This window comes from Halichoerus grypus, chromosome 2 (genome assembly GCF_964656455.1).
Source record: "Halichoerus grypus chromosome 2, mHalGry1.hap1.1, whole genome shotgun sequence".
In the NCBI taxonomy this organism is placed as follows: Eukaryota; Metazoa; Chordata; class Mammalia; order Carnivora; family Phocidae; genus Halichoerus; species Halichoerus grypus.
The window spans coordinates 41,517,451-41,538,741 of NC_135713.1; the positions used below are offsets into that span (position 1 = coordinate 41,517,451).

General features: G+C 57.6%; 1 protein-coding gene across 1 annotated transcript; it reads left to right on the forward strand.

Annotated features, from left to right (window-relative positions):
* The first annotated feature begins 1,700 nt into the window (after positions 1–1,700).
* Positions 1,701–20,600, forward strand: SLC6A7 (solute carrier family 6 member 7). The gene is made up of 14 exons (XM_036113579.2): positions 1,701–1,888; positions 6,893–7,076; positions 8,680–8,811; positions 8,992–9,226; positions 9,681–9,819; positions 10,529–10,663; positions 11,713–11,816; positions 11,947–12,071; positions 12,774–12,886; positions 13,474–13,605; positions 14,033–14,132; positions 14,339–14,439; positions 14,980–15,147; positions 18,898–20,600. Exons 1-14 carry the CDS (start codon positions 1,856–1,858, stop codon positions 19,105–19,107), a joined length of 1,911 nt encoding a protein of 636 aa, XP_035969472.2. The 5' UTR covers positions 1,701–1,855; the 3' UTR covers positions 19,108–20,600.
* The last annotated feature ends 691 nt before the right edge of the window (positions 20,601–21,291 follow it).

Genomic DNA, 21,291 nt, shown 5'->3' on the forward strand with positions numbered 1-21,291 from the left:
TTCCTGCCCGGGCCTTCTTGGATTCGGGAGCCACGGGCTTTTGCCCTCTCCAAAGCCCAGAGATTCCGTGCTCTGTGTGACCTTAGGTATATGACTTCACTCCTCTGAGACCCTTCCCTCAGGTGCAACTGGGGATGCCCAAACCTGTCTTCTCAGGCTGCTGGAAAGAGTTATAAAACAGATGTTGGATATAAGCCTTCATCCAATGAACACAGTAGGGTTTCATGAATGTTCCTTCCCTTCACCTTCATGCCCAAAGGGCTCCTTCCTCCTGCATCTGGAGAGCCCCTGGCCTGCCCTTTGAGGCCAGGCTTAAAGGAAGGAGCAGCTGGGTGGGACCTCGGGAGGAGAGGCGGGCCCAGGACCCAGCCAGGCCCTTTTCCGGGGCCTGTACTTCGATTTAAACCCTTCTTGCCTCCTTCCAGGCTCCAGGGGTATGAGAGGCAGCATGCCCTTATCCTCACTCTCCCCGAAGACTTCCCCATGTTGGTTAATGGTAGGGCAACCCTATGATTTAGTGTCTGAACTGGGACACTTGTGAGTGAAAGGGATTGATCTACAATGCATATGCCAGGTGCGCTAGCATACACCAGACCAGTGGGTTTGAACACTGTAGCTAATAATTTCCCCTCCTAGTCACAAGCTCACACGAACCCTCACAAGGTCCTGAGAGGTCGGTCAGGCCCGGAGTCGCTGATGGCTCATTTTAGAGACGTGAAATGATAACATTCCTAAGGTCATACTGCGGGTGGAGAGGAACCCAGGTGCTCATGATCTAAGTCACAAGCCATCACAACAACACGGTGACGCTTGCTCTGTCTATTCTTGCCCAAACCTCCCTGTATCTCTTTCATCCCAGCAAAAGGAGAAATGTTCCAGACCACCTAGAAGGTCCATGGGGCCTGACTCTGTCACTGGTGTCACTCACAAACTCTGTGACCTTGAGTGAGGAACTTAGTTTCCTCATCTGTAAAATAGGGATGATGCCATCTGTCTCTCCAGGTCACTGTGTTGAGACAATAAGACCTAGCCCGGGATCTGGCATAATAAATATTGGTAGATTGGACGACTGAATACATATTCGATTCATGTCGGCTGTTCCTTTTGTGGCAGGAGGGGGCAACTCACAGTCAGTAAGTGTCAGCTGAGCCCCTACTATGTGCCAGGCCCTGTACTACATGTTTTCTATGCACAATCTCCCTGGATTCCTCACATCACTGTAAGGGGGGTAAGATCCTTATCCCCATTTTCCAGATGAAAAGGCATCTTTCATCTGGAAAAGCGCAGCGAGCTTAAGTAACGTGGGCAAGGTCACACAGCAAAGGAGGCACTCGATCGCTGAAACCCAGGACCCGGCCCTTAGTGCTCACGCACGTGGCCTGCCTCTCTCCTCGCCCAACTGGGGAAAGGGAGGCCCAGAGAGGGCAGGTTACTTGCCCAAGGTCACGCAGGAGACGGTGGCCGAGGACTCCAGACCTCCGAGGGTTTCCGTCGCGGACCCCCTCCTCCCGCGCTCGGGGCCCCTCCAATCCGCAGCTCTGCGTGCGGGGGCGCGCGCATCCCCCGGCTGTCGGTCCGTCAGCCTGTCTGTCTGGGTGTCTCCGCGGGCGCAGCGGTGCCCCCCTCCTCAGGCTCGGGCGTTCGCAGCGCCCGGCCCGCGCCCCACGCCCCACGCCCGCAGCCGACAGACCGCAGCGCCTGCGCCCGCGCCCGCGCCCCCCACCCCAAGCCGGTGCGCGGGAGCCGCCGAGGCAAAGTCGCGGCGGCCTGCCGGCGGCGCGATCTCTGCTCCCTCGCTCGCTCTCTGCTCTCAGGGGAAGCCAAGCCGGGAAGCCCCGGCAACCCGCCCTCCAGGATGAAGAAGCTCCAGGGAGCTCACCAGCGCAAGGTAGGGCAGGAGGACGGGGGCGCACACGGGGACGGGGGCACACCTGACCTGGGGGTGCAGAGGCCCGCCCCATCCAGGCCCCGGGAGGGTCGGAGAGGACACCTGGACCGGCTGGGGCTCCTGGGGAGGCCGGGCTGAGCTAGGTTGCAAGGAGGGGCGGGGTCACAGCCTGCGGCGGGGGTGGGGGGGTGGGGGCGTTGTCGGGTGGCGACTTGGCCTTCCCCATCCCGGGGTCGGGGTGTTGTGTGATGGGGCTGGGGTTCATTTGGCCAGGTCCTTCGAACAGGTGTCTGCAACCCCAGGAGGCATGGGGTAGGGGTGGCTGGGGCCAGGCGCCCGCCCTTTCCCAGTCCCCCACCCGTTTCCCCCAGGGGCTGATTGGGGTTGGGGGTGTTAGAATAGCTGAGCGCCAGCCTTGAGCTGGACTAATTTCGGGGCGGTGGGGGGCGGGGAGCCGCCCTGGTCCTCATCCGTGCGCTCCACACTGAAGCAGCCTCGGAGAACCAGCGGGGACGCTGCCTTTCTTGCCGGTGCTTTTGCCCTGCGGGGGCCACCACCTGCTTCCTCCCCACCACCTTTAGCTTCCCTGCTAAGACCCCATCGGCAGGGTTGACCGGAGGCAAAAGCAAGGAGGAAGGAAATAGGAGACCCAAGGACTATGGGGGTAGGGTGGAAGCTGGCATGGGAGAGGCGGACAAATCTGTGTTTTTGGAGCCCTGGGCTGAGATCGCAGCCCCTCCCCACTTCTCCTGTGGGGTTAGTTAGACCTCCCAGCCAAGTAGCCTGTGGGGGTGCGGGAAGGGAGAGTCTTGGGTCAAGGTTTCTTGCTTTTGGCTTAAAAGTGAAATTCCTAGCCAAGGAGTCAGAACTCCTGGGCACTCTTTCTGCAGATGCCACCCCCCCTGTGACTTTGGGCAAGTCCATTCTCTAACCTGGACTGTCATTTGCCGATCCAGCTCCAGGATCAAGGCACCAAAGCAGGCCCCTGAGTGGGGTTTGGGGTATGTGGTGACCCCACAGGGGCTGGTAGATGTAAATGGGAGAGAGAACTCACAGGGGCTGGTGTCACTGACCCCCCCCACCCCCATTCAAGCCTTCTGCCCCTGTGCAGCTGGGCGTGGAACCGTTGTGATAAGTGGGTCTTTTTTATTTACTGACGTGAATGACTTCTTGGGGCCATTTGTGGGTCTCTTGGGTCTTCTTGGGTCCTGCCCACCATTCTTTTCCATTCTCCTAGTCTCTCCTCTTTCCTTTCTCTCCCCACAAGAGCTCCTGCCCCTCACTGCCACAGGGCCATACAGTGTGTAAATAGCCATGTTCTGTAAAGCCTTATCTCATGTAATCCTCCAAAAATTCTAGGGGCTAGGTCTTGTTATCCCTACTTTATAGACAAGGAGAAAACAGACATGGAGGATGCAGCTTGCTGCTTTCCTAAATATGGGCTGAGTGACCTAGGGCGAACAGGGCAGGGGTGGGGCCACCTGGCCTCAGTGTCCTCTCCCTTGGTCTCAAGTGAAGGGGGCAGGGAGGGAGGAAATGCCGGGTATTGGCAAAGGAGCAGCGTTGTTAGAGATGAACACTGGGCTGAAAGTCAGGGGTGTGGATTCTGGTCTTGCTCTGCCCTTAACTTGCTATTTGACCTTGGGCTCAGCCCTTCCCCTCCCTGAAACTCAGTTTCCTCATCTGCACAGTGATGAAGCTGGACTCCAGATTTCTATTGTCTCTCTCAGCCGGTATACCTGAAGAAGGTATGAGAGTCTTGGCTTGGGGCAGGCTAACCTCTTCCAGCACCTGCCACTGCTGGTGGGGACCTACATCTGTTGGTCCCTAAAAGAGGGGGTGCAGGTCTGGCAAACTCAGTATTATGTTCCTGCGTGAGTCGGGATAGGCAGTGGGGGAATCAGGGGTGGGATCTTCACACCCAGACCCAAGTGTGAAGCGACTCATTAAGCTTCCAACCCTGCCCCATTGATTTGGTTACTTGTCTCCCAGCCAGTCACATCCTCTCCGTGCCAGCCTCCTGGGATTCACCCCATGGTGAGGTTGGGGGCTCCAGGTGGTCTTGGGATTGGCTCATCTTTGGAGGACCCAATCCCCTGTCCCTGGGGCAAGAGCAGGCTTTCCCTCTGATTGGGGGGAGGAGAGGGACAGGAGAGCTGGCAGCATCCTGCTCTTGGAACTCTTGTTACCATGGAAACAGAGAGCCGGGACTGCTCTGTGAGCAGAGAAAGGGCAGCAGCTTCTCAGGAGGGATCAGAGGAACCTCATTACTGGGCCCTCCTGCCAGCTGGCCTGAACAGGGCTGGGGGGGCTCACAGGGTGACCAGCCTGCCACACTACCCCATATCAGGGGCCAGTGTCAACTGGCGGCTCCCCCATCCCTCCTGGAGCTCACCTGGCAGGGAGTGATTCCAGAGGGCCGATGCTCACCCAGCTGGGGAGGAACCTTGTGGAAAGGGGTATCAGAGGGCGGGTGCGGGTTTCAGAGAGGTCCGGGGGCTGCTACTACCCTCAGCCCAGCATGTCTGAGATCACCGCAAGCCCAATTACTGGAGAAGCGGCTTGTTCACGTTCATTATCGCCAGCATCGCCATCACCCATAATTATGCCAGGTTGTCCTTGTTACCACTGCCCCTCTGGCCAGTAGTCAGCCTCAGGCAGGATCATTACCATGGTCGCCACTGTCACTGGGAGCCAACCCAAGACTGTTACCCCCATCCTGCCCCCCCAAACCCGTTGCCTCGACCCTGTCACTGCACCCAGACACCTCCAGTCCTATGACACCTGCACTCTCCTTTCACCGTCTTTATCCCGGCAATGCTCATAGGACAAATCCCCTGCAAAGCCTCCTCTGTCACCACCCAATTTGTGTGTAGACACCTACTTGGCTGGTGTCAGGAAGGGCAATTTTAGGGGGAAAAAATATCTGGTCAGTAGACAATTACCAAGTCCCCGTGCTAGGACCCGATCTGGTCTTCAACCACTGCAAGTGTCTCCAGGGGAGTCTCTGGTGAAGCTTGCCTCACAGACCATTAGAGCCAGAAGACTAACAGATAGACCTACATTTCTCTCAGTAAATCTCAGCATTATAGCTTCTTAAAATCCTTTTCTTAAATAGAATTGCAGAATACTGTCTATTCTAGTCAGTCACAGTGGGTTATTGGTGCATTAAAGGATCTGACAAGTCCTGCAGCAAAGAAAACTATTTTGCTTTGTGTTAACCCAGTGTTCCCCAAACTTCTTTGACTCAAGAATCCTTTTCTTACACTGAGCACCCATGAGCATCCCAAGGGCTGTATTTTTTGGAAACACCGATTTATTCAATCCCCTCAGTGTAGAGATGGGGAAACTGAGGCTCAGAAAACTCTTTCCTCAAGTCACACCCTGAAGTGGCACAGACCTGGGACTAGAATTGTAGTCTCCTGACTCCCAGTCCAGAGGTATCACTGTTTTCCCACAACCATTCCTCAGCAGAAGCAGGGGGTCCTTTCTCCTCTCTCAGAACCATGATGTTATTGGACAATTGGCCTTCTTTGCAGCTCCGTCCTTCTCTGTTATGGGTGTGAATTTCAGAGGCAAGTGGGAAGGGCATGGCTGCCCCTTTCTTCTGACCCATTCCAGGAGACACTTTGGGGGAACTGCTCTCTGAATTTTATTTTATTTATTTATTTATTTATTTAAAGATTTTATTTATTTATTTGAGAGCTAGAGAATGAGAGAGAGAGAGAGCATGACGGGGGGAGGGTCAGAGGGAGAAGCAGAATCCCCCCTGAGCAGGGAGCCTGACGCGGGACTCGATCCCAGGACTCCAGGATCATGACCTGAGCCAAAGGCAGCCGCTTAACCAACTGAACCACCCAAGCGCCCTTTTTTTTTTTTTTTAAAAGATTTTATTTATTTATGCTCTCTGAATTTTAGATAGTTAGCCTGGTATCTTTGGGCTTCATTGCAGGCCCTCAGCTTGGGCCACCAGTTCATTACCCCCAGCCAGCATTTCAAGCAGCTGGGGGAGGGCCTCCATTTCCCAGCCCCAGGCTGGAGGGAAAAGGCCCAGTGGACTTCCCCACCCTCCTTGAATCGCAGGCAGGGATCTTAGGGACAGCTGGCTGCCGCTCCCCTCTGTGCCTGCCTCTCTCCTGCAGGGACAAGAAGATTATGACTTCTGTGAGATAGATCCGAACTCAGTAGCCTCTTCCTGCTCATGAACTAAAATTCACAGTCCTCCGTAGGCCTCCTTGAGCCATGAGAGCAGAAGTCGAATTCCTCCCTCGGGGGAGGCCGTGTTCCCTCCAAGTCCTCTTCTTTCTGTGCTGAGGGCCCCCACTTCTTCCCCTGTCCTCCTGTCACTGTTTCTCCCGAACAGAACACTGTCCTTTCTGGCCATCTGCCCTGTAGACATGCTCCGAGCTATCTGTGTCTTTCTTAAAATGCGGTGCCTGGAACGGAGTAGCAAAGGCCAGCACCGGAGGTTGAAGACACGGGCTTCAGTGCTGGGAAGCGCTGGGCGTGAGAGCTAGCTCTCCACCAGCCAGCCTTCTAAAACCTCGGCTATGTCGTGACCCCTCTCTGAGCCTCAGTGGTCCTCGTGATTGAAACAGCACTTAGACAAGTACTTAGCTCATAGGCTTTGAGAATGGTAAAACATTTAGTGCACTGAGCACATAGTAAGAGCTCAAGACATGGTAACTATTATTAAGATCATCATCGTTGTCATCATCAACCTAGGACCATCCCTTGATTTGACCTCTCTGTTAACCGAACTAAGATCGAGGTGGCTTTCTTACCACCTGAGCCACCCTGCTGGCCTCATAAATTTGTAGTGACCAGCCACCCCAAGGAGCTCCTGCAAATGACATATTAGCCCAGCTAAGAGCAGTTGATTTTCTCAACCCGTAGAGTATATTTGCATTCAGCCCTGTTTGATTTCATCTTATTTTGGGGGTGGGGTGGGGCTGTGTCAGAGTTCCAACCTGGCCTCACCTCTTTGGTCTCTTTTACCGGCAGCCCATTACCCCAGACCTGCTGATGACCCCCAGTGACCAGGGTGATGTAGACCTGGACGTGGATTTCGCCGCCGACCGGGGGAACTGGACAGGCAAGCTGGATTTCCTGCTGTCCTGCATTGGCTACTGTGTGGGCCTGGGCAATGTCTGGCGTTTCCCCTACCGGGCCTACACCAACGGAGGAGGTAGGGGCCGGAGGGCCTGCTGGAGGGGCGTCTAGGCTTGTAGGCCAAGACTTGGGGTGGAGTGAGGTTTTCAGTGGCTTTGGCCACCATCTCCTATGGCCTTGAGCAGAATTCACCGAAAGCAGTGACATGGGGCTGGGAGAAGTGAGCTCTCTCTGCCTTGTGTTTTTTCATCACCCAAACCCCTCCTCCCCCTCTCATGCCCAGGGTGGATACCTCCTCTCCTCTCCCCTGAAGCCTGGGCACTTCCCGGGCCCTGAGTGATGGGCAGAGAAGCTGCCTCTGCTTCATGACAGCAGGCTGTACCCACCTGGCAGCGATCACCGTGCTCTCACAGTTCTCCCACCCGCCCTCCTCCCCCCACCCACCAGTCCTTCCCGCTTGTGAATCTTCGATCTGTCCTCCTCTCCTGGTTCCTTCCGTTCAGACTACAAACACGAAGCCCATCCTATCTTAAATAAATCCTCTGTTGTCCGTGCTTCACCATCAAGTGACTGTTCTGAGTCTCATTAACAATAGCTGGCGTTGAGCACTTACCGTCTGCCAGCCCCAGGCATTTAACCCTGATGACAGCCCTCCTGGGTGGGCACGGTTGTCCTGATGTGACAGCCGGGGCTTGGAGAGGCCAAGTTCCTTGTCCAAGGTCGCCCGGTGGCTGGACCCAACATTCCACCTCCAGGACTACCTGCCCCAGAGCCAGTGTGCTCCTGCCCACCCTCGAAGCCTCCTCCCGTCTCTGCCAAACTCATGGAAGAGGCACCTATTGGCAGAGTGGCAGAAATCCAAACAGGAGGGGATCAGGCGAGGACAAGATGAATGGCCGTGACCGGGAAGTGTGGGACTGGAGCTGGTGTCTGATGCTCTAGGAACTCCGTAATGGCCACAGTTCTGTGGGCTCTCCCTTTCCCTGGCTCCCAGTTCTGTTTCTCTCTGGGTGCTGACCTCATTTTCTCCTGGGACCGGCTCCCTCCTTGCAGTTGGGTGGCGGGTGGCCACAGACAACTCTACAATGACTTCATCCTCAGAGCTGCGCTCTCTGGGTGTCGCTATATGCACCGGCAGGGAAGGTCTCTAACTGTCCCCCCTTGGGAGCCCGGCCCCTGAGGGGGTGGGGGGTGGGGCGGCGGGTGTGACTGACAGCCCTTCCAGAGCCCTGTAGTGGGGGGCAGTCTTCTAAAGGAGCTGCCTGTCAGTAGGGGAAGCAAATGGGGAGGGGTATTGGGCACATGCGACCACTGGTGGCAGCCAGAAGCCCCTAAGGTGGCATGGCAGAGAGGACAGGGGGAGGTCTATTGGGGCCAGATCCCGAGCACGTTCATTTCCTACTGAGGAGTTTGCGCTTTCTTTGGCAGGGAATTCACTCATATTCCTTCAGTCACTCAGTGTTTGCTCTGAGCCCAGCCCTGCTCTGGGCGCTGGGGCTGCAGAGGAGGGTAAAGCCCCACGAGCCCCTGTAGCCCTCCGTGATCTGGTCCATCCACAGGAGAAGTGCTCCGTGGGGTTGCAGGCGTCTGCCATCAGGAGAGGGGCGGGGCTGGAGCTGGGCTTTAGGGGAGCCGACCCACCTGAGACCTTCCCCCGACCGCCCTCCTCCTCCGCACAGGCGCCTTCCTCGTGCCCTACTTCCTCATGCTGGCCGTCTGCGGCATCCCCCTCTTCTTCCTCGAGCTCTCTCTGGGCCAGTTCTCCAGCCTGGGACCCCTGGCCGTCTGGAAAATCAGCCCCCTCTTCAAAGGTGAGGCCTCATAGTCCCGGCAGGGGCCTGGGCCCGGGGGGAGGCAGGGAGGTTGTCCTCCATGACCCAGCCTCTAGGAAGAGGGAAGTGAAGCCCAGACAGGGGATGGCTTCCCGAGGCCACACAGCCTGGCCTGCAGAAGGCTTGACCTGAGGGCAGCCCCCTCTCCCCCACGCCCAGGTGCCGGCGCGGCCATGTTGCTCATCGTAGGCCTGGTGGCCATCTACTACAACATGATCATCGCCTACGTCCTCTTCTACCTCTTCGCCTCCCTCACCAGCAACCTGCCCTGGGAGCACTGTGGCAACTGGTGGAACACGGACCTCTGCCTTGAGCACAGAGGCTCCAAGGATGGCAATGGGGCCCTGCCCCTCAACCTCACCAGCACCGTCAGCCCCAGCGAAGAGTACTGGAGGTCAGACCACTGCCAGCCCAGCAGCTGTCTGGGAGGGCCCCGAGCTGCTGGGGATGGGGTGGGAGGGACAGGGGGCAGGAATGCGCCAGGGTCCCCAGGGGGCTCAGCGTGCACCTGGAAGGCCAAGTCCAGGTGCTGGTGTTAGGTGGACCCCGGCTTCTAATTCCAGCTCTGCACTGACCAGCTGTGTGACCTTACACAATGTACTAGGCTTCTGGTGCTTTATCTTTGAAGTGGGTATGGGAATAGCATTCTGAGGGTCGTTGTGAGGATTAAGGGAAGGAAGGTATAAATTGCGCCCCAGCCTATCGGATAATCATGCTGGGTAAACGCCAGCTGATAATCGAGATGGTGCTGACACCAGTAATAGTAACCTTGCTGGCCACAGCTTTACCCCATGCCCACGGAGTGTGGCAGGCTGACCAGAGGACACTCCAATCTTCCTCTCCCACAGCCGCTATGTCCTCCACATCCAAGGCAGCCGGGGCATTGGCAGTCCCGGGGAGATCCGCTGGAACCTCTGCCTCTGTCTGCTGCTGGCCTGGGTCATCGTGTTCCTCTGTATCCTCAAGGGCGTGAAGTCCTCGGGCAAGGTGAGGCCCGGGAGGTCCTAGAGGCCTGAGGGGCTGGGAGGGGTGAGGGCTTCCTGGAGGAGGCAGCAGGGCATGGACTGAGTCTGAGAGGATGAATAAACGTCGCCGGGGAAGAGGTTGGGGGTCGGAGTGGGGGTGGGGGTCGGAGGAACTGCCTGAAGGAAGATTTGGAGGGAAGGATGGGTGGTGGCCAGGCTGGTTCACCAGACCGGAAACTTGCCAAGGACAGGACCTGTTACTCAAGTTTGTATCCTAACGGAGTGCTTGGCACTTTGAAGAGGCTCCTCGGGTGTTTGTTGAATGCTTGGAAGGTGGGTCTATGACTCAGGGTGGTGGGGGCTTTGGGAATGTGCAGTGGCGGATGACCACACAGGGTGGGTTGCATGGGCTGGGGGCAAGGGGAGTGGACACATGGAGGGGGAGACTCTCATCAACCCTAGGCAAGGCCTCCAGGCAAGGGCCGAGGGTGGCCTGGAGCAGGGCAGAGCAGAGCTGGAAAGGGTGGATGGGTTGGGGATGCTTTGAGAAGCAGTGACAGGACTTTAAAGAGGGATCCATGTGCAGAGGGAGGGAGGCAGGGAGGGAAAGAGAAGCATCATGGATGGTGGCTGTTCTCAGCTTGCGAGTTAGGTAAGATGGGGAATTCTGGAAGAGGAACAGGATAGAAGGAAGGTCACCTCGGCCTTCCATTCCCACTTATCACTCTCAGGTGGTGTATTTCACGGCCACGTTCCCCTACCTCATCCTGCTCATGCTGCTGGTCCGAGGAGTCACCCTCCCAGGGGCCTGGAAGGGCATCCAGTTCTATCTCACCCCCCAGTTTCACCATCTGTTGTCTTCCAAGGTGAGGTCCTCGGGGCTGCGGTGCAGAGGGAGGGGTCAGGCCTGAGCCAGAGAGTAGAAGGAGGAGGGCTCCCTGGGGAAAAAAGGGCAATGGGTAGGAATCCTCCCTGTGGTGGGCCCCCAGTACCAGACCCTGTGCTCTGCACTGTGCTCAACATTGTATGTCTTTTTAATTTCTTATTCTTCACTGTCCTACAAATTAGACATTATTCTGGGGCACCTGGCTGGCTCAGTCAGAGGAGTGTGCGACTCCTGATCTCGAGGTCATGAGTTTGAGCCCCACATTGGGTGTAGAGATTACTAAAAAAATAAATCTTAAAAATGGGTAGACATTATTCTTCCATTTTACAGATGAAGAAACTGAGACCTGAAAGAATGATAAGCTTAAGATCACACGGCTAGGGGGTGGCAGAGCTGGAATTCCAACCCAGACCTGTCTGACTCCAAACCCCAAGGAGGGCATTAGTAATGATGGCAACAGTGGTGCCGACAGCGAACATTTCTTACTTATTAACTGCCAACGGCCTGACCCTGCACTTGGCACGGATGCAGTCATTAAACCTTACCACCACCCTATAAGGGAGCTACTGTTCTTATCCCTGCCTTACAGAGCGGGGACCCTAGGCTCAGAGAGGCGATGTGGCCTTGCGAAGGCCATACAGCCGCAAAGCGGGGCAGCTGGAATCAAATCCAGGCCCCCCCAACTCCAGGGGTGCCATGGGCTTGTTGTCAATATGGATCTACTGGAAATTCACATAAGACACTACTTCCTTCAGAATCGGACCAAGCTTAGCCATCATCTAGACCCTGGATGGGGAAATTGAGGCCCAGAGAGGGAAAGGGACTTACCCGAGTCCCCCGTGGAAGTGCTAGAACAGGGTTTGCCCCGGCCCATGTCATTTTGAGCCAGGCTCTTCACCACGCCGTCAGCTGGACCTGTGGCCTCGCTCCCGCCCCACCTCCTCCCTCCTCTTTCCGTGGCCCTCTGGACAGGGCCACGGCGTGCCAGCCCTTCTCTTTGCTCTCCATCTGCATCCTTCCCTGCCACAGGTGTGGATCGAGGCTGCTCTTCAGATCTTCTACTCCCTGGGTGTGGGCTTCGGGGGTCTCCTCACCTTTGCCTCCTATAACACGTTTCACCAGAACATCTACAGGTGAGTGCAGCCTCCCAGACCCCGCGGCCCGAGCAGGGAGGAGAGTGGCCGGCCAGGGCAGGCCCTGTGGGCTGGGGGCGGGGCCAGCTTGCTCTGGCCTGGACCTGTGTGCCCGGACGTCCCCCGGCAGAGACACCTTTATCGTCACTCTGGGCAACGCCATCACCAGCATCCTGGCTGGCTTCGCCATCTTCTCTGTGCTGGGCTACATGTCTCAGGAGCTGGGTGTGCCCGTGGACCAAGTAGCCAAAGCAGGTGGGCAGGCGGGCCAGCCCTGGGGGTGAGGGTGTGTGTTGGGCACCGCCGGGGCCGGGAGAGGGAACATACGTGTGCACCAGCAAGGTTGTGGATGGCTACATCCAGTGAGTGTGTGGATGGGCGCCCACACAAATGAACGTATCTTAACTGGTCTCTGGGTGTCCAAGTGCAAAGGGGGTGGGAGGGCAACGGAGTGTGCATTAAACTGTGTCTGGAGATAAATGAATGTCTGTATGACATTGTCTTAGGTTTTGTCACATCTTAGTAACTTGCCTTGCTTGTCCAAATGAGTCATTTCCCGTGTAGGGATGTCTTGTGCAAGTGAACTGAGGGTTCAGATGATGATGCGAATCAGTGTCTGTGCCAGTGGACATGTCCACGTATGTGTTAGTGGGGTTGTTTGTGTGAATGATGGTGTACATAAGTGTATTCAAATGAGGTTTTATATTGAGTCTTGTGTTTCTTCCTGTACTCATTATTAATTCATTTATTTTGTCCACCTGTGTTCATTGAGCAGCGACAGCGTATACTGGCCTGGGTCCTAGGAGTTAAGCGTCGGAAGTGTGCAGTTAGGGTGAATCTCTGAGTTTTGCTTAACTAGTGTGCCCACGTGGGTGGAAGCGACCATGTGTGTTTGAGTGTGCCTGTGGGGGCCTGCCTCGTGCCCCAGGCTGCTGACCCTTTGTGCCCTTGGCCCAGGCCCCGGCCTGGCCTTTGTCGTCTACCCACAGGCCATGACCATGCTGCCTCTGTCACCCTTCTGGTCCTTCCTTTTCTTCTTCATGCTCCTGACTCTTGGCTTGGATAGCCAGGTGAGCCTTGTCTGCGTCAGCGGGCACCTTGTGGGGGATGTGTGTGATGTGCGTGTGCGTGTGTCCGTCTGCGACGTGTCTGTGTGTATGACGTAGCTGTGTGTGTGTGTGATGTGTGTGCGATGTGTGCGTCCGTGCGTGATGTGTGTGTGCGTGTGTCCGTCTGCGACGTGTCTGTGTGTATGACGTAGCTGTGTGTGTGTGTGATGTGTGTGCGATGTGTGCGTCCGTGTGTGATGTGTGTGTGCGTGTGTCCGTCTGCGACGTGTCTGTGTGTATGACGTAGCTGTGTGTGTGTGCGATGTGTGCGTCCGTGTGTGATGTGTGTGTGCATGTGTCCGTCTGCGACGTGTCTGTGTGTATGACGTAGCTGTGTGTGTGTGTGTGTGCGATGTGTGCGTCCGTGTGTGATGTGCGTGTGCGTGTGTCCGTCTGCGACGTGTCTGTGTGTATGACGTAGCTGTGTGTGTGTGTGATGTGTGTCTGTCTGTGTGGGGTGTATCTCTGTGTGAGCTTGTGTGTCCGTGCACGTGTGTATGTGCGTGTGGTGGAGGCAGAACTCCGACCCTCCCCTCCCCTCCCCCCAGTTTGCCTTCCTGGAGACCATCGTGACAGCTGTGACCGACGAGTTCCCTTACTACCTGCGGCCCAAGAAGGCTGTGTTCTCGGGGCTCATCTGCGTGGCCATGTACCTGATGGGGCTGGTCCTCACCACCGACGTGAGTGCTGCGGGGGGGGGGGGGGTGCAGCCAGCGGGGGAGGCGAGGCCGAGCGCCTGCAGCAGTGTCCGTGACTGTCCCCTGGGCCACCTGCTTCTTCTCTTCGGGAGGAAGCTAGCCCAACCCAGGCCCTCTCCCCAAGGGCAGCCTGGCCTATGGCCCAGAGTCCTGGCTTCAAGCCTGGCTCTCCCACTTACCAGATGACCTCAGGACAAGTGGCTTCCCCTTCCTCAGCCTGTGTTCCCACCAATAAAATGGGGTCTACATCTAGGATTGTTGTGAGGCTCCAATAAGATGATGTGTGTAAAGGGCTCGGCAGGTAGGCCGCAGTCACACGGTCATTGTCTTGCTGTCACCGCTGGCCTGGGCTCGCACTAGGGAGCAAGACTGGGGTGAGGGAACCCCAGAGCTGTGGCTTGTGTTCTAGGGAGGCATGTATTGGCTGGTGCTTCTGGACGACTACAGCGCCAGCTTCGGGCTCATGGTGGTGGTGATCACCACGTGCCTGGCCGTCACCCGGGTGTACGGTGAGAGGGGCCGTGCGAGAGGGAGTGAGGCTCCCCCCGTGGGAGGATGGGAGTCTACTCTGGAGCCCCCCTGCACTGGGTCCCGGGTCCCAAGGGCCAGGGTCTCCAGTGGGGGCAGTGGCGTGGAGGGGGAAGGGGCTGCTGGTGCTTGTGTGTGGGGGGGGGGGTTTGCTGGTGGGGCCATTCTCCTCCCCTCCCCTGCGCAGGCATCCAGAGGTTCTGCCGGGACATCCACATGATGCTGGGCTTCAAGCCGGGCCTCTACTTCAGGGCCTGCTGGCTGTTCTTGTCCCCGGCCACGCTCCTGGTAACTGGTGGGAAGGAGGGATGGGGCCCAGGGCTGAGAGTAGGGTCCCCCTCTGGGCATTCAGTCTGGCAAGGCTGCTCTGGCCCAGAGTGGACCTCTGTCCGGGCTGAGGGGTGGGTGGGCGCCAGGATCTGGGTCTACTCCCCTCCGCCTCGATGCCCCCAGCTTTTGTAGCTCTGCTGGGCCCAGCCCCGCGTGTTGTTAGCAAAATGAGTGGGGCTTTCCCAGGCGCCAGGGCCTTAGGGCTGGGGCTTTAGACTGGTGTGTTGGTGCATGTCTGCGCTTTCTGGGCCTTGGAGTTGGAGTTCAGGCACAGGCTATCTCAAGAACTGGGTGCTTCAGAGCTGGGCTGTCTCAGGCCTCACAAAGGCTCCAAGGATGGACCATCTCAGGTTCTAGACAGCTTACGACTGGGTTATCTCTGACACTGGGTAGCTCTGGGCTGGGCTCTGTCAGGCCGTCAGGTAGCTCAGACCCGGGCTGTTCTAAGCCCCGGGGCCTGCCCAGAGCCCACTGAGCTGCTGGGGCCCCCGCCTGCAGGCCCTGCTCGTGTATAGCGTCGTCAAGTACCAGCCCTCGGAGTATGGCAGCTACCGTTTCCCAGCCTGGGCAGAGCTGCTGGGCATCCTGATGGGCCTGCTGTCCTGCCTCATGATCCCAGCCGGCATGTTGGTGGCTGTGCTCCGGGAGGAGGGCTCGCTCTGGGAGGTAAGTCTGCCTGGCCCTTGTCTGCCCCTGGCCTTCCTGACCCGGGGCCCTACCCTCGGCCCACCTGCTAGAACAGAGAACATCTGCCCCGGCACCTTACCCAGGGCCTCACAAGCTTTTCCAACCAGTAGCTTGAGCTATGAATCCTCTCAGACCTGCTGGGGGTGAGGCAGGCTCAGGGGGCTTAGGGTCCTCCCCTGTGGCCCCTGGCACCACGTGGGGCCTCTGAGGGCGGGGGGAGCACAATCCCAAGACCACCGATATTGGCCAATGCCCACACATCTCGGGGAGAGAACAAGGGAATGGCCCAGGGTCCTACTGTGAGTCAGGCAGGGGTCAGGACTGGAACTCTGGTCACCGGCCCAAAGCTTCCCTATGGGAACTCAGGGTCAGAAGGCAAGATTGAGAGACCCCGAGGGTGGGCTGCAGCCCATGGGTGACCTGGGAATGCATTGATGGTGGGAGCCCTGCCCACGCCAGGCTTTGTGAAGAGATCCAGAAAGCACAGAGAATGCAAGCTGTTTGGGCATGGGGATCTGCAGGTCTCAGAAGAGGGGAGTGGACCAGTGAGTGTGCGGTGAAGCTATGTGACCACTGCAATGCTCTGGCCCTCTCTGAGCCTCACTGCACTCTGCACTTCTGAGGCCATGGGTGTGGAGTCCCTCTGGTTGGGGGAGGTTGTCATAGTGAGCAGAGCTGAGTGAGCCTGCTAGGGTCTGGAGAGAGCCTGGGGACCCCGACCCATACCCCACAGATCCCATCAGGACTATGCTGGAACCAGCTGCTACGGTCTCATGATAGCTAATTGTTAAATTTTCAGGGATGTTGTGAGCTGGTTTGAAATCGATCTTGGTGGGAATATTTATACCACTGGAATCGGCTACAAATCAAGCCTCCTGCGCCCCTCCAACCACTGAAGGAGGATAGACGATCAACATTAAGTGGAGCCTACTAGGTGCAGATTCAAGGAGGATAATGTGTGCAGAGCCCTTAGCCTGGGACCCAGCATGGCTCCACACTCAAAGCGTGGTGACACTTACTGAACTGTTGTAGAGCATGTTACCCCCCTGCTCAGAAACCTGCCTGTGGCTTGTCATTTCACTTGGAATAAGACCCAAAGTGCCCACCACGGCCTCTATGTCCTGGGCCCTGTCTACCTACCTGATCTCAGCTCCTGCCACTCTCCTTCCACCCACACCCACTCTGATCCAGTCTTGCTGACCTCCTTGCTGCCTTCAGACATGCCAGCACCCCCCCCCCCCCCGCCTCAGGACCTTTGCACTGATTGTCCCCAGCCCGTTTGCCAGCACCCTGCTGCCCCCACTCCCCATACAGCTGCACTGTGCCCTCAGCTGTCCCTCATCCCACCCTCATGTCTGCCCCTGGAAAGTCTCAGAGCCTTTCCCCAGCAGAAGTGGGTTGTGGCCACAGCACCAGCCCGCAGGGCAGTCCCGGGGTCCAGCCACTGCTGTGTGTGTGCCTGGGGGCAAACCCCTGGCCTGCTCTCAACCTCGGGAGCCCCACCTTGCTGCTAAAGGAAATGCGTCTCCTTGCTTGAGAGCCAAGGTGTCTGCAAAGGAAAGGAGGAGAGCAGTGTTGCTCAGGGTAGAGGGCTCCAGCCCCCTGGAAGTTCATGGTTCCCAAGCCTTGCTACGCTTCCCTCTTGCCCTGCTGCCACAGCCACCAACCGCCAGGCCCAGGGCCGTGTTGTTGGGTGGGGAGCACTGCAGAGGAGTCCTTGCCCGGCTCCGGAGACCTTCAGAGACCAGGGCTTCCAGCACTGACACCCTAGGAAAAATCGGGGTCTGCCTTTTGCCAGCTGTGTGACCCTAAGCAGTTAATGCACCTCTCTGAACCTTGCTTTTCTCTGTCCTTAAAGTGAGGACAGTGATCCCTCCCCTAAGGCTTGCTGTGAGCAGAAAAGAAGCTCATCAGTGTTGTCAGAACCGTGAAGGGCAGAAAAACAGAGTATTTTAAAAGTTTAGGATGGAGTCAGACTGCCTGGGGTCAAATCCCAGCATCGCCACTTGTCACCTGTTTGACCTTGGCCAAGTTGACTAACCTTGCTGAACTTGACTTCCAGATAATATCTGTGGGGGTGGAGGGTGAAAGGCCTAATGCCCCCTCACAAGGACACTGTAAGGATCGAAGAAGCCCACACTTAGCACAGAGTGGAACATGGTGAATGTTTTGTTCCACACCGGGGATTCTCATGGGGGTGATTTTGCTCTCGGAGGCCATTTGGTAGCATCTGGAGGCATTTTGCTTGTCATAATAGAATGGTGTGCACAGCGGGTGGTACTGGCTTCCAGTGGGAAGAGAGCTGGGATGCTGTTAAACCCTGCTCAGTGTGCAGAGAGCTCTTACACACGGACTCTCCAGCCAAAATGTCCGGAGTACTCAGGTCGAGAAGCGTTGGTCTAGGCTCTAGTGTTCAGCTGGGAACGAATCTAAGTGCTTGCTCTCAGGGAGCTTGGATTTTAATGTGGGAGACAGACAATAAACAAATACACAAAGGTAGTAGTAAGTGCTATATTTTAAAAATAATTAAAAAAACTGAAACAAAGGCAAAGTTTAGGAATAGAGAATGATGGGAAAGTATTTTGGCCAGGGTGGCCGGGAAGACCTCTGAGGGGGTGACAGACACCTGACCGAACTGACAAGGTGATCGATATAGATATCTAAGGGGAGAGCATTCCAGGCAGAAGGACAATCAGTGCAAAGGTCCTGAGGCGGGGGGGGGGGGGGTGCTGGCATGTCTGAAGGCAGCAAGGAGGTCAGCAAGACTGGATCAGAGTGGGTGTGGGTGGAAGGAGAGTGGCAGGAGCTGAGATCAGGTAGGTAGACAGGGCCCAGGACATAGAGGCCGTGGTGGGCACTTTGGGTCTTATTCCAAGTGAAATGACAAGCCACAGGCAGGTTTCTGAGCAGGGGGGTAACATGCTCTACAACAGTTCAGTAAGTGTCACCACGCTTTGAGTGTGGAGCCATGCTGGGTCCCAGGCTAAGGGCTCTGCACACATTATCCTCCTTGAATCTGCACCTAGTAGGCTCCACTTAATGTTGATCGTCTATCCTCCTTCAAGCGTCTGGGGCTCTTCTCCCCCGAGGGCGGGCATAGGGCTTTGGGAATGTGGTTTGGGAAGGGAGGAACCCTAGAAAGTCCAGACTTAGTCATTACCTTAGTCACCTCCCTCCTTCCGTGGAAACTGGGGCTCGAGAGGGAAAGGGCAGACATCAGAGTCAGAATGAGGCCAACTGGGAGACACTGGAGGGTCAGCGAGCACCCCGGCTGCAGTGCTCCCGGCTCCTGGCTCTTCCCCAAAGCTCCCCGCTGCTTAGGACTCAGCATTTAGGGGAAAGGACCCAGAGTGGGCTCCTGGATTGGCTGGCAGGTAATCCTAGCCTGTTCCCGGCACCCCTCTAAGTGCTCCATCTCAGTGCCTGCTGACCACCCTACGAAGGCATCACGATCCCCCAGTGACAGAGGGGGAAACCGAGCATGGAAAGCCTAAAACCCATGCCCAAAGGCCACCCGGCTTGTGAGTGGCCAAGCAGGACTCTCACCGGGCACGTGACTCATTCCCCTGGGGAGGTGCCACTGCCCTGGCCCCACCCCCCACCCCCCGGGATTGTTGCTGGGGCTGACCCAGGTGACGTGGTGAGGTCTGTGCGGGGTGCCCGGCCGCAGGAAGCACTCCACGAGCGCCGGCCGCCCCCGATTTCACCGCTGTCCTTGCTCTGCCACAGCGGCTCCAGCAGGCCAGCCGACCGGCCATGGACTGGGGCCCGTCGCTGGAGGAGAACCGGACTGGCATGTATGTGGCCACGCTAGCGGGGAGCCAGTCGCCCAAGCCACTGATGGTGCACATGCGCAAGTACGGGGGCATCACCAGCTTCGAGAACACGGCCATCGAGGTGGACCGCGAGATCGCCGAGGAGGAGGAGTCTATGATGTGAGGCGAGAGGCCGGGGGCCAGGAGGCCCTGCCCGGCTGCGAAGGCTAGCCGTGCCCTGTGGGGTTCCGAGAGGCCCGAGGCCGTGGCGGGTCGCCACGGGGATGCCGGTGCCCAGGGCAAGTCCTTTCTTGTGGCCTCTCCTCTCTGTCTACCTTCTCCCCACACGCACACAGACCCACTCAAAGCTCAGTCCTCATTGTGCAGATGGGTGAACTGAGGCCAGGGAGAGGGCCTTGCCTGAGGTCACATGGCGGAGGGCACTGGACCCCAGGCCGCCTGGCCAACCAGTTTCCTTTCTCATGTGGCGGTTGGCATCATTCTCTCCTCTGTTCAGGGCCCAGACTCCTCCTCTCTTTTCTAGGAAAGTCTGTCCCCACACACTTCAAACAGCCAGAATCTCGAGCTGGGCAGGGACACTCAGGGCGGGGCGGGCCCCCGAGGCCCCAGGCCTCGACGGTTAGCAAGTGCAGTGGGAGAAAAGCCCTGTGGGCTCCTGTGCCTGGGCCAGGTTTCCTGAAGGAGGTGGGGTCTGAGCGCCCTGGAGGATGGGCAAGTTGGGAGGGAGAGAGGAGGAGGAGGGCAGGGTGTGGAGGCCCCAGTGTAGCCCCTGTGCCCCACCCCCCAAGCCCAGGGCAGAGGTCAAGGTGTTACCAGGTTACAGCAGGGTCCAGGTGGGAAGGACGCATGAGGGGGAGGGGGAGCAGGGGACAAGGGGCGGGCAGGGGTTTGCATGATCTGGTTGTGCTTTAGATAGAATATCTATCAGGTCAGTGTGCAGGGTGGATTAGAGGGGACGGGGTGGAGGTGGGAGGCCTGTGGAGGGCAGGCAAGAGGGGCTGGTGGCCTGAGTGAGGGGGTGGGGGTGGGGAAAGGAGGAGGTCCCCACACTTTTCTTTCCCCCAGAGAAACTAATGTATTTTATTTTGACCCACACTTCTGAGAAGGGCCCACAGCTTTCCTCACTGGACCCTGTGCCCTCCCGTGTAGGGAGCCCTGGGCATGATTAGGACAGAGGACACAAGTGAAGAGGTGGGAGTGAGGGCTCGTAGTCAGGACCCAAAGCCCCACCATTCTCTTCTCCCTGTTCTGGTGGCCCTCACTGTCTCCTCCAGCTCCAGGCACTGTTGGGAGACTGGCCTTGGCTGTGGACCCACCAGGGCAACTAAGAGGCTTGGAGGTAGTCCGCACACATGGCTGGCTGTCCTGATGCTGGGCCCGGGCATGAGGATGGAGGCAGGGAGCCAAGGACAGCCAACACCTCAGGCCTGTGGCCAGAGGCCTTGGCGTCTTCAGTCCCAGGCACGGGAGGGGCTGCCCTGGGGTCCCTCCTTCCCTGAGAGATGAGGGTGGAGCGTGAAAACGTGCCCCCCGGGGGGGCAGGGCACCCTCATGCAGCTGGGCCGGCCTGTGCGCCCTCTTTCTCTCCTGCTGTCTCCCCAACCTATCCATGTTCTGTTGGTTTATTGTTAATAAACACCAATGAGGTCATCCTTCTTACCCCTTCTCCTTACTGCTGAGAACCTGGGGGTGGGCAGCACAGGGTTTTCCAGCTTCTGTAGGACGTATGAGGGAACTGAGGCTCGGCTCTCCCGGCTTCTGACACTTGCTGTCCCATTTCTCTGTGGCACTGGCGGTGGGGGGGGGGGGGGGTTGTTGAGGAAGGGCGGTGAAGATGAGGAAGCCACTCAGCCCCCGGTACATATACGGACAAACTGAGGCCCTTCAAGGGGAAGACTGGCTCAAGGTTACCCAGCTGAGCTCCCCTCCCCAGCCCCAGCTGTTCTCCGGCCTACGAGCAGGTGCAGCTGGGGCTGGAAGGATTTCCTGGTGCTACCCACCCCCTCCTGGCAGGACCTGGCTGCATAAAAGAGCCCTAGGGCCTTTCAAATGCAGGCCCAGGTGTTCGGGAAGGCTTTGAATGCGGGTGGAGAGAAAGGGCTGCTGCATATTTCGGATATTAATAAATTTCCCCTAACAAAGGGCCAGGCGCCCTCCTGCCCCTCTTTGTTTGGGGCTCTAGATGGAGGAAGAGCATGGGTTTGCTAATTTGCTGAGGGCTCAAGAATGGCCTTCACAATTCAAGGTGCCTCTTCCCACACCCTGGGGGCAGGCTCCAGCCTTGCTCACAGAGCCCCCGGGGCCAGCTCAGGAGGAAGCCCTCTCCAGGCCCTCCAGGCTCCCTCTA